This window comes from Lithobates pipiens, unplaced genomic scaffold (assembly GCF_037356315.1).
Source record: "Lithobates pipiens isolate NorthernLeopardFrog02 unplaced genomic scaffold, aLitPip1_a1.2 Scaffold_13, whole genome shotgun sequence".
Classification (NCBI taxonomy): Eukaryota; Metazoa; Chordata; class Amphibia; order Anura; family Ranidae; genus Lithobates; species Lithobates pipiens.
In genome coordinates this window covers 51,514,463-51,527,760 of record NW_027507718.1, presented here as the reverse complement: position 1 = coordinate 51,527,760, position 13,298 = coordinate 51,514,463, and the positions used below count along the sequence as shown (strand labels likewise).

Sequence of the window (13,298 nt, the reverse complement as noted above, 5' to 3'; positions counted from 1 at the left end):
CCATGTTCTGGTTTCGGATGGCCCGCCTGGTAATTTTGACATGTATATCTTTTGTGGCACCCAACAAATCCCCGAGCGCTGGGGGCCACAAAAGATAGATATGCCAGCTACCTTGGAGGGGGTGGGACAAGCGCCGTGCATACAGGATAGGAATATTTCCTGTTTACACAGCGTCCTGTGTAAAAGGAAGTCCCGTCTCTTGTGCTGCCATTGGACAACTGTTTTGTCCATCATAGGAGGCAGGACTTTCAATTAAAGAGGCCGCCAATAAAAACAGGAGTTTCTCCTGTATGCCTGTTGGCACTCGTCCCGCCCCCTCCCTGTCTCCTCCAAGGCTGCAGATAGACATTGAATGATGTTGACTTGACAGCAATCGTGAGTCTGCATTCATGGCAATGGAGTTGGTGCTGCATTCGTGACAATGGAGTGGGTGCTGCATTCGTGACAATGGAGTGGGTGCTGCATTCGTGACAATGGAGTGGGTGCTGCATTCGTGACAATGGAGTGGGTGCTGCATTCGTGACAATGGAGTGGGTGCTGCATTCGTGACAATGGAGTGGGTGCTGCATTCGTGACAATGGAGTGGGTGCTGCATTCGTGACAATGGAGTGGGTGCTGCATTCGTGACAATGGAGTGGGTGCTGCATTCGTGACAATGGAGTGGGTGCTGCATTCGTGACAATGGAGTGGGTGCTGCATTCGTGACAATGGAGTGGGTGCTGCATTCGTGACAATGGAGTGGGTGCTGCATTCGTGACAATGGAGTGGGTGCTGCATTCGTGACAATGGAGTGGGTGCTGCATTCGTGACAATGGAGTGGGTGCTGCATTCGTGACAATGGAGTGGGTGCTGCATTCGTGACAATGGAGTGGGTGCTGCATTCGTGACAATGGAGTGGGTGCTGCATTCGTGACAATGGAGTGGGTGCTGCATTCGTGACAATGGAGTGGGTGCTGCATTCGTGACAATGGAGTGGGTGCTGCATTCGTGACAATGGAGTGGGTGCTGCATTCGTGACAATGGAGTGGGTGCTGCATTCGTGACAATGGAGTGGGTGCTGCATTCGTGACAATGGAGTGGGTGCTGCATTCGTGACAATGGAGTGGGTGCTGCATTCGTGACAATGGAGTGGGTGCTGCATTCGTGACAATGGAGTGGGTGCTGCATTCGTGACAATGGAGTGGGTGCTGCATTCGTGACAATGGAGTGGGGGCTGCATTCGTGACAATGGAGTGGGGGCTGCATTCGTGACAATGGAGTGGGGGCTGCATTCGTGACAATGGAGTGGGGGCTGCATTCGTGACAATGGAGTGGGGGCTGCATTCGTGACAATGGAGTGGGGGCTGCATTCGTGACAATGGAGTGGGGGCTGCATTCGTGACAATGGAGTGGGGGCTGCATTTGTGACAATGGAGTGGGTGCTGCATTCGTGACAATGGAGTGGGTGCTGCATTCGTGACAATGGAGTGGGGGCTGCATTCGTGACAATGGAGTGGGGGCTGCATTTGTGACAATGGAGTGGGGGCTGCATTTGTGACAATGGAGTGGGGGCTGCATTTGTGACAATGGAGTGGGGGCTGCATTTGTGACAATGGAGTGGGGGCTGCATTTGTGACAATGGAGTGGGGGCTGCATTTGTGGCAATACGGTGGGGGCTGCATTTGTGGCAATACGGTGGGGGCTGCATTTGTGGCAATACGGTGGGGGCTGCATTTGTGGCAATACGGTGGGGGCTGCATTTGTGGCAATACGGTGGGGGCTGCATTTGTGGCAATACGGTGGGGGCTGCATTTGTGGCAATACGGTGGGGGCTGCATTTGTGGCAATACGGTGGGGGCTGCATTTGTGGCAATACGGTGGGGGCTGCATTTGTGGCAATACGGTGGGGGCTGCATTTGTGGCAATACGGTGGGGGCTGCATTTGTGGCAATACGGTGGGGGCTGCATTTGTGGCAATACGGTGGGGGCTGCATTTGTGGCAATACGGTGGGGGCTGCATTCGTGGCAATACGGTGGGGGCTGCATTCGTGGCAATACGGTGGGGGCTGCATTCGTGGCAATACGGTGGGGGCTGCATTCGTGGCAATACGGTGGGGGCTGCATTCGTGGCAATACGGTGGAGGCTGAATAAATGGCAATGCAACGGGTGCTGCATTCATGGCAATGGAGTGGGTGCTGCATTCATGGCACTTGTAAGGCTGCAGATGGGCACTGATTAGGCTGCATTGATGGGCATTGGTCCTTATTTTGCTTCACAGTTCTTTATTGAAAATTTAAGATTTTTTTTCCTGAAACTTCCTTTTTAAAGTTAAGGTGCGTGTTATAAGCCGATAAATATGGTATTTCCAAATAGCACGCCTAAGCTTATCTATTCACCACACACAGCACAAAGGCAAGAGAATTCTTGTTGGGCAGTGTATTGGTGCGCGGACGAACACACTTAGACCAAATTTTTATGGTATAAAGAATGTCAGGCAAAATGGTCGGCCCTCAAGCATGTTCACTTCATCAAATCTGGCCCTCTTTGAAAAAAAGTTTGGACACCCCGTCTTATACGAGAAGGAATAAAAAAAATGTTGCTGTAACTGTGGGAAAAGTGTTAGTTCAGCTATAATTTGTTAGCAAAGTCCATTTAAATCTGCTTGAACATCTAACACTATCCTCTTCCTAAATTTACAATGCTGCATTCATGGCGTGTCTACATCGCTCCTACATCGTTTACATCGCTCCCTAAAGGGAAAAAAAGCCTACAAAAATAAAGCAAAATGCAGCCGTTACATTTCAAGTGTCATTTAAGGGTTCCCAAAAATAGTTCCATACAAGGCTTACCATAAATGATAACTGTCACAGTTGCATGTGCTCTCAACTGAATTGTTAAGCCATCAAATGGCTGGGGCCACAACTGATCACATGTGCAGCATGATGGCAAATGCAGATCAAACATAAGCTAAGATGGCAGCCAGGGGCGGACTGACAACTCGTGGGGCCCCCGGTCAATAGGAGATTATGGGGTCCCCAGGCAATCGGAGATTATGGGGCCACACAGTAGACACAAACACACACACACACAGTATACAATCACACAGTATACACAGATGTTTCTATTGGCTGAGAAGGTACTGGAGAGGTGGCGAAGCTATAATCTCAGGATTTTTAGACCAAAAGGATGTCGGTAAGGGGTATTTCAGAGACAGATGTAAAAAAAAAAAAAAAAAAAAAAAAAACACAAATTTTTACATACTGTCCCTGGTTTACTGAGGCTGGCAACCCTGATGGAGCCCCCTAGTGGCATGGGGCCCTCGGGCAGTGCCCGAGTGGCCCAATTGTCAGCCCGCCCCTGATGGCAGCTCACCTGGCTGTAAAGTAGGGGAGTGTTTAATTCCACTTCTGCTATCCAGATTCGTAAGCTGCAATTTATTACATTTTTTATTTGGGGTTTGTTACTGTTATACAGATTGTTGTTGAAAAAGGGTGTTTTTTTTTTAATAAATAAATAAAAATTACAGCAGTCTTTCTGATTTGAAATTCTCATTTTTCCAGGACTAGGAGCCACACTTTTATATTTTACATGTTGTACCACTCACTTTTAATGATGACTTGCAAATGTATATTTTAGATGATTTTAATATATATATATAATATATATTCATTATCAGGTGTTATTCATTATCTCTAAAAGTGAGTATCATATCACTTCATGTGATAACACTGAAGAAATAACACTTTTTGCTACAATGTAAAGTAGTGAGTGTACAGCTTGTATAACAGTGTAAATTTTCTGTCCCCTCAAAATAACTCAACACACAGCATTAATGTCTATACTGCTGGCAATAAAAGTGAGTACACCCCTAAGTGAAAATGTCCAAATTGGCCCAAAGTGTCAATATTTTGTGTGGTCACCATTATATTCCAGCATTGCCTTAACCCTCTTGGGCATGGATTTCACCAGAGCTTCACAGATTGCCACTGGAGTCCTCTTTCCCTCCTCCATGATGACATCACAGACCTGGTGGATGTTGGAGACCTTGCCCTCCTCCACCTTCCATTTGGGGATTCCCCACAGATGCTCAATATGGTTTAGGTCTGGAGACATGCTTGACCAGGCCATCATGTTTACCCTCAGCTTCTTTAGCAAGGCAGTGGTGGTCTAGGAGGTTTGGTGTTTTGGGGTCGTTATCATGTTGGAATACTGCCCTGCGGCCCTGTCCCCCGAAGGGAGGGGGGTCATGCTCTGCTTCAGTATGTCACAGTACATGTTGGCATTCATGGTTTTCGCAATGAACTGTAGCTCCCCAGTGCTGGCAGCACTCATGCAGCCCCAGACCCTCCCACTACCATGCTTGACTGTAGGCAAGACACACTTGTCTTTGTACTCCTCACCTGGTGTCCGCCACACATGCTTAACACCATCTGAACCAAATAAATGTATCTTAGTCTCATCAGACCACAGGACATGGTTCCAGTAATCCGTGTCCTTGGTCTGCTTGTCTTCAGCAAACTCTTAGTGGGCTTTCTTGTACATCATCTTTAGAAAAGGCTTCCTTCTGGGATGACAGCCATGCAGATCAATTTGATGCAGTGTGCGGCATATTGTCTGAGCACTGACAGGCTGATCCCCCCACCCCTTCAACCTCTGAAGCAATGCTGGCAGCACCCATACATCTACCGAAGAAATAACACTTTGTTACAATGTAAAGTAGTGAGTGTACAGCTTGTATAACACTGTAAATTTGCTGTCCCCTCAAAATAACTCAGAGCCATTCGTGTCTAAACCCCTGGCAACAAATTTGGGCCCAATTAGCCATTCTCCCTCCCCAGTGTCATGTGACTCAGTGTTACAAGGTCTCGGGTGTGAATGGGGAGCAGGTGTGTTAAATATGGTGTTATCGCTCTCACTCTCTCATTCTGGTCCCTGGAAGTTCAACATGGCACCTCATGGCAAAGAACTCTCCGAGGATCTGAAAAAAAGAATTGTTGCTCTACATAAAGATGGCCTAGGCTATAAGAAGATTGCTAAGGCCCTGAAACTGAGCTGCAGCACAGTGGCCATACAGACCATACAGCAGTTTAACAGGACAGGTTCCACTCAGAACAGGCCTCGCCATGGTCGGTTAAAGAAGTTGAGTGCATGTGCTCAGTGTCATATCCAGGGCTTGTCTTTGGGAAATAGACGTATGAGTGCTGCTGGCATTGCTGCAGAGGTTGAAGGCGTGGGGAGTCAGCCTGTCAGTGCTCAGACCATACGATGCACACTGCATCAAATTGGTCTGCATGGCTATCGTCCTAGAAGGAAGCCTGTTCTAAAGATGATACACAATAAAGTCTGCAAACAGTTTGCTGAAGACAAGCAGACTAAGCACATGGATTACTGGAACCATGTCCTGTGGTCTGATGAGACCAAGATAAACTTATTTGGTTCAAATGGTGTCAAGTGTGTGTGGCAGAGTAGGTGAGGAGTACAAAGAAAAGTGTGTCATGCCTACAGTCAAGCATGGTAGTGGGAGTGTCATTGGGGCTGCATGAGTGCTGCTGGCACTGGGTAGCTACAGTTTATTGAGGGCACCATGAATGCCAACATGTACTGTGACATACTGAAGCACAGCATGATCCCCTCCCTTCGGAGACTGGGCCACAGGGCAATATTCCAACATAATGTCCCCTAACACATCCAAGTCGACCACTGCCTTGCTAAAGAAGCTGAGGGTAAAAGTGATAGACTGGCCAAGCATGTCTCCAGACCTAAACCCTATTGAGCATCTGTGGGGTCATCTTCAAAAGGAAGGTGGAGGAGCGTAATATCTCTAACATCCACCAGCTCCGTGATGTTGTCATGGAGAAGTGGAAGAGGACTCCAGTGGCAACCTGTGAAGCTCTGGGGAACTCCACCCAAGAGTATTAAGGCAGTGCTGCAAAATATTGAAACTTTGGGCCAAATTTGGCCATTTTCACTTAGGGGTGTACTCACTCTTGTTGCCAGCGGTTTAGACATTAATGGCTGTGTGTTGAGTTATTTTGAGTGGACAGCAAAATGACACTGTTATACAAGCTGCACACTCACTACTTTACATTGTAGCAAATGTCATTTCTTCAGTGTTCTCACATGAAAAGGTATAATAACATATTTACAAAAATGTGAGGGGTGTATCGACTTTTGTGAGATATTGTATGTGTGTGTGTGTATGTGTGTGTGTATGTGTGTGTGTATGTGTGTATATATATAAAACACTTTAGCCTACTTTAAATACAATGGCAACTTCATTTGTTTAAGGTTATGTGCTTTTGAATTTTTGTTACAGGGTCGCCATATTGAAGTTCTGGACATGGTAAAACCTTCAAGTGGTGGTCTTGGTTTTAGTGTTGTGGGATTGAAAAGTGAAAATCGAGGGGAACTTGGAATATTTGTTCAGGAAATACAGGAAGGCAGCATTGCACATAGGTGAATATCACTTTTATTTTAGTGCAAGCTTTAAGATTAATAAATGTGTCCTGTGGTTGGAATGTTCTAATACAGTCATGTTCTAATACAGCCATAGTTACACTACTGCTCTTTAAAATAAACCACTTAATTTCATCAAAATTCAGATTTACAGCCTTCTCACAGTTAAAGTACACAACATGCCTTACATTAAGTTTGGTGGTCTGTTGATAGGATAAAATCCAGCAGAAGATTTTGAAGGGACTTAAAAGCTACATAGATGTGGTTGAGAACCCATTATGACTCCCTTTAACTCTCTTATATGTTGTGTCTTTTTGTTTTACCATACAAGAATATGATATTTAGCATTGAATTGATACTAAACACACTGTTTAATTTACTGTACATTGTCCCTTCTATTTCTATATTTGGATGATGGTACTGTAATTTCAATAAAAAAAAAACCCCAGCTAAGTACCTTTTTCCTAATCGATATACAGTTGTCACATGACCCAGATCTTTCCCAGCCTGTCTGCAGGGAAACATAAGCAGGAGGAGCTTCTAGTCCTCTGCTGTTGGTCACATGTTGAAGAAAATAAAAACAGCCCTTGGGATACAGAGTAAAAATAAATAATGAATATCAATAAACTGGTTTCAATTGCCATGCAAATATATATTTGAAACCAAATCTTTATTATTTTGTGGAAATAACATGGTGTGGGTGGGTTTCTGCCAGTCACAGGTTGTGTGATTCCCCTCCAGTTTGTGTCTTAGAATAAGAGGGAGGTGAATCCTTCATCAATCTACATGTAATATCCCACCCCTATTGTATTTAGCTGGTTAGTGGGCATGAAGGAGGAAGTGAAGGGAGTAGGCTCTCATTTACTACTGTGTATACGTACACATGTGAATCTATAGTCACATGGGCCATTAAGATGTGATGAGGAAATGCTCAGCTAGAAACTCACTGAAGACTGAGCATGTGCAGAGTTGCCACCACAGCTGCAAAATCCCTAGCTGAATTAGGGACCTGAACAGCAGGATCAAGCAGGTTCTTTGTAGAATACCAGGAGTATGGACAGCATGTGATGTAATACAGCATTTATTGAACTTTTTTCTTTAATGATGTGAGAGAAGAGAAGTGCAGGAAATGAAAAGAAACACACAATCATACTCCCCTGGCTGGCTTCAGCATGGATATAATGCTTCATCTGTCCCTTGCTGATTCTACACTGAGAACTGAGCGATCAAACACAGCTGAAAACTGAGTGTTCAGATCCACTGTCATTTAGTGGCTCTGTGCTCTCCCCTCCAGTCTCACTGGAGCACCAGACTGTGGAGGGGCGGGAGTGGCTGGCTCAGTCTCTCAGCAATTCTGCCATTCAGGCATCTGGGCAGATCCTGACATTTTTGTTTGGATTCCTGCAGAGCTTGGACCATCTCTGTGATGTCAGCTGACAGTGGACTTTAGCCTCTGTTGGCTGAAGCTGGGTCATAGGACTGCAGAACTAAGTGCACTCTTGTGGTCCATAGGATCATTACTTCTCCTTTAAGAGAGCTGCAATCAGGCTAATGAGAGATTGAACAGACATATTTAAAAATATCCTAAAGGAAGCCTGTCATTAAATAGATGTGTTGACTGCTGTTATTGATCTTCTGATAAAGCTTGATGCCTGCTTTTTTATAATGACTCATTGGCTTCAGTATCAGTCACAAACTTACCTGGAATACATTTGCAGATTTGGAAAGTCAGACAAAAGTCATACATGATCTGTATTGGTCTTCCAGGTCGGTCACTCTAAATATTGAAGCTAGAGGATCTTCATGACAACCAAGCAACTAGCATTATTCCATGCAGAGAAGATGCAGTCATGTAATGCACAGCCTAAAGAGACTTTATATGGTGCATACTGAATAGCAAATGGGAAGAAAGCCAGTTACCTCATGGCTATGCTCAAGGCTAATAATTCAGGCTATATAGTTAAAATGTTTGATTATAATTGTTTTTGTACTGTAATTTTATTATGCTTATACCTCAGAATAACTAAAGTTGAATCCATGTGATAAATATATTTTATAGGGATGGAAGATTGAAGGAAGTGGATCAGATTCTTTCCATCAATGGTCAACCACTTGATCAGACAATTACACATCACCACGCCATCAGCCTCTTACAGAGGGCCAAAGAACATGTTCAGCTTGTGGTTGCTAGAGGACCATTGCCTCAGCTGATCAGCCCTATGGTATCTCGCTCAGCGTCCGATGCCAGCACAGTATCTGCACTTTCTAGTCCAGTGAGTTCTGTCTTCCTGAATCATGCAGATATTATTGGAGCTTATGTTAAATTGTTATGAAAATGTAAATAAAGATCAGTCAGTAAGGGCCAATTCACATTTGTCAATTTTCCTGCAGCAAACCACATGAATTTTACTGCATGAAAATGCATTTTAAGTACAAAATTCCGTTCTTTTCTACTGTATGCGGCTGGTTCACTTTTGTGTGCCTCAGTGTGTTTTTAAAGGGAAACTATATGGGCCCATTCACTTCTTTGGATTAGCATACACCCTACAATATGTAAACATGGGTGTGAATAGGCCCATGGGAATGGAAAGATGTATAAAGTATAAGTACCGTATTTATCGGCGTATAACAGGCACAGGCGTATAACACGCACCCCAATTTTAGGAGGGAAGTTGAAGGAAAAAAACGTACATTTTTAAATAAAGAACTTTGAAGCAAAATTAGGGTCACAACTCATCAATGTACCCTGTTCAGTGCCCATCTGCCTCCTCTAAATTGCCCATCAATGCACCCTGCTCAGTGCCCATCTGCAGCCTCTAAATTGCCCATCAATGCACCCTGCTCAGTGCCCATGTGCAGCCATTAAATTGCCCATCAATGCACCCTGCTCAGTGCCCATCTGCAGCCAATAAATTGCCAATTCATGCATCCTGCTCAGTGCCGTCTACAGCCTCTAAATTGCCCATCAATGCACCCTGCTCAGTGCCCATCTGCCGCCTCTAAATTGCCCATCAGTGCACCCTGCTCGGTGCCCATCTTCCGCCTCTAAATTGTCCATCAATGCACCCTGCTCTGTGCCCATCTGCAGCCATTAAATTGCCCATCAGTGCACCCTGCTCAGTTCCCATCTGCAGTCAATAAATTGCCCATTAATGCATCCTGCTCAGTGCCCGTCTGCAGCCATTAAATTGCCCATCAATGCACCCTGCTCAGTGCCCATCTGCAGCCATTAAATTGCCCAACAATGCAGCCTGTTCAGTGCCCATCTGCAGCCTATAAATTGACCAACCATGCAGCCTGTTCTGTGCCCATCTGCAATTTCACCTTTCCTATCATTGTAGCCTCGCCATCATTGGATTGTACCTGCTGTTTTAGAGGGAAGAGGAGGAGTGAGCGCCGCTGAATTACACAGAGCCGCGATCTTCTGTGTACCCGCCGCTTAGTCACTCACAGCCACACCTCCTGGCCCTGCTCATATGATAGACAAAACAGTGGCCCATTGCGGGGCCAGGAGGCCTGGCTGTGCGTGATGGAGTGCCGGGTACACAGGAGATTGCAGCTCTGCAGTTCAGCGGTGCTCGCTCCTCTTCCCTCAGAGACAGCAGGGATCAGCGTATGACACGCACCCACGATTTTGCCCTGATTTTAAGGGGAAAAAAGTGCGTGTTCTACGGCGATAAGTACTGAATTTTTGTAGGCGACTGAGAAATGAAAATGTCTTCAATTATGTGGGCCTCATGCATAAAGTGACTGAAAATGTTAAGTGAAAGGCTATTTTTTTTTCTTTGTTTTCAATTAGGTTTTAACAATTCCCTTTACTATTGGAATTTTTTTTTTGTTTTTTTGCTGGATCCTATTGGATAGGTTTCCATTCACTTCATGTTCCAGAGACACAATGGCAAGTAAGGGGAACTCTCCTACTGATTCCTCACTATTCTGGAGACAGGTGTATAATGATACTTTCCCATTGCTTTCTGTCCCAATGACTGTGCTTTTTAAGACAAACGGTCAATCTGCCCAGCAGGGACACCTACAGCTGCTGTCATTAAAAGCAGTAGTAAACCCCCTGGTAATTTTTTATTTTATTTAATTTTTTTAAATATTTTTTTAACCTGCAAGGCAAATGTTAAACTTACCTAAAAACAAAGCCCTTTCAGCGCTGAGCTGTCACCACTGACAGGGCTACCATCTTCACTTGGTCTTCTTTCCAGGTTTGCGGACTCCGGCTGTGTGCGTGGAGCGGCAATGACGTCACTCCTGCACAGGCATGCGGCAGCTTCCATTTACAGCACAGGACTCTGAAGAAATGGCCCGGGTGGCCGTTCCTTCAGAGCGCATGTGCCGGTGATGTCACCGGCTGTATGTACAATAAATATCTCCTAAGCGTGTACGTTTAGGAGACATTTACAGTACTTATAGATAAGCCTTATTATTAGCTTACCTATAGGTAAAATTCATGTATGGACGTTTGCTCCGACTTTTATGAAAAGCTATCTTTTTTTTTTTTCTCCTATTGCTTTTCCTCTTGTGCTCTAACATGCTATTGTAGGATTATTCACACACACTTTTTTTTCCCTAGCTGCCAAAACCCCAGGTATCCTCTTCTTCAGTGAGCGGTCCAGTTTATGATAAAAGTGGTTTCTGTAGTGGATTCGTTACGTCAGTTACTTCCATCCATTGCTCTTAAAGGGCCATTTTTTTTCATTTTTTTAACCACTTCATATCCCGCATATAGTCATATGAGGTCGACAGGAGGGATCTCCTATCCTGAGCGGGTATCATATGACATCCTGGGCTTCCCGGCCAACTGGGGGGAGCGCACGCACCCCCGCTGCATCACCCGGGACACAATGTGCGTGCCCGGGGCCCGCGATGTCTGCCGGGCACCCGCGATTGGCCATTTACTGAGCAGGACTGTGGATCTGTGTGTTTACACACACAGATCCACGTCCTGTCAGGTGAGAGGAGAACGATAATGTGTTCCCAGTACAGAGGAACACCGATTGATCTCCTCTCATTGTGAGTCCCCACCCCCTACTGTTAGAATCACTCCCTAGTACACACAGTTAACCCTTTGATCAACCCTAGTGTTAACCCCTTCCCTGACAGTCACATTTATACAGTAATCAATGCATTTGTATAACACTGATCACTGTATAAATGCCCAAAATGGTGTCAAATGTGTCCGATCTGTCCGCCGCAATGTTAGTCACGATAAAAATCACAGATCGCCGCCATTACTAGTAAAAAATAACTATACGCTTATTATGATTTATTTATTTATTTATTTATTTTACCAAAAATATGTATAAGCATACATATGGGCCTTAACTGAGGAAATGTGTTTTTTTTTTATTGGGATATTTATTATAGTAAAAAAAATTGTGTTTTTTTTTTCTAACTTTTTTGTTTATAGCGCAAAAAAAAAAAATGCAGAGGTGATCAAATACCACCAAAAGAAAGCTCTATTTGTGAGGAAATAATGATAAAAAATTTATTTGGGTACAGTGTTGCATGACCACGCAATTGTCATTCAAAGTGCCCTTTATTGAAGTGGTTAAATGACAATTTTACTAATTTTTTATTTTTTTTATTGTATTTTAGTCTAAATATGAGATCTGAAGTCTTTTTGACCCCAGATCTCATATTTAACCACTTCAGCCACGAACCATTTTGCTGGCCAAAGATCAGACCACTTTTTGCGATTCAGCACTGTGTCGCTTTAACTGACAATTGCGCGGTCGTACGACGAGGCTCCCAAACAAAATTGGTGTCCTTTTTTTCCCACAAATAGAGCTTTCTTTTGGTGGTATTTGATCACCCCTGTGGTATTTATTTTTTTGCGCTATAAACAAAAATAGAGCGACAATTTTGAAACAAGGGGATAGTTTTATAGCATTTTTATTAATAATTATTTTTTTACTAGTAATGGCGATCAGCGATTTTTATTGTGACTGCGACATTATGGCGGACACATCGGACATTTTTGACACATTTTTGGGACCATTGTCATTTATACAGCAATCACTGCTATACAAATGCAGTGATTCCTGTGTAAATGACACTGGCAGTGAAGGGGTTAACCAGTGGGTGGCAGTGTAGGGGTTAAGTGTTCCTAGGGGTGTTTTACTAACTGTTGGGGGCTGGGCTTTCATTTCGTGAACACTGATCTCTGCTCCAATCACATGGAGCAGAGATCAGCCTTGTTGCTAGGCAGAACGGGGAGATGCTGTTTACAACGGCATCTCTCCGTTCAGCCACCTCATGAGACAATTGCGTGTATGCCCGCGGCGATCGAGTCCATGGGACCCGCGACCGGACTCACAGGGGTCCCGACCAGCACGCGAGCGTGCCGCCGCCGGTGCGCTCACGATGGCAGGGCGGCATTAAAGATTAGACGTATCTGTATGCCAATATGCCTGCCCGTGCCATTCTGCCGACGTACATCGGCGTGCGCTGGTCGGGAATTGGTTAAAGCGTTCCGCCATGCTTTTTTTCCTATTACAAGGGATGTTTGCATTCCTTGTAATGGGAATAAAAGTGACACAATTTTTTTAAATTTTTTTAAACAGTGTAAAAATAAAACCTAAAATAAATAAGAAAAAAAAATGTTTTAAACGTGCCCCGTTCCAACGAGCTCGCGTGCAGAAGCGAACGCATATGTGAGTAGCGCTCGTATATGAAAACAGTGTTCAAATCGCACACATGAGGTATCGCTGTGATCGGTAGAGCGAGAGCAATAATTCTAGCTTCAGACCTCCTCTGTCACTTAAAACATGCAACCTGTAGAATTTTTTATACGTCGCCTATGGAGATTTTTAAGGGTAAAATTTGTCGCCATTCCACAAGCAGGCACAATTTT

General features: G+C 44.6%; 1 protein-coding gene across 9 annotated transcripts in view; it reads left to right on the top strand.

The window, feature by feature from the left end:
• Positions 1 to 13,298, top strand: part of MPDZ (multiple PDZ domain crumbs cell polarity complex component) — a 257,104-nt gene that overhangs the window by 51,269 nt on the left and 192,537 nt on the right. For all 9 annotated transcript variants that reach the window (XM_077475101.1, XM_077475104.1, XM_077475106.1 and 6 more), the window contains exons 5-6: positions 6,297 to 6,436; positions 8,496 to 8,709. In XM_077475101.1, the coding sequence (XP_077331227.1) occupies positions 6,297 to 6,436; positions 8,496 to 8,709 (354 nt within the window). The remainder of the gene's footprint in view (positions 1 to 6,296; positions 6,437 to 8,495; positions 8,710 to 13,298) is intronic.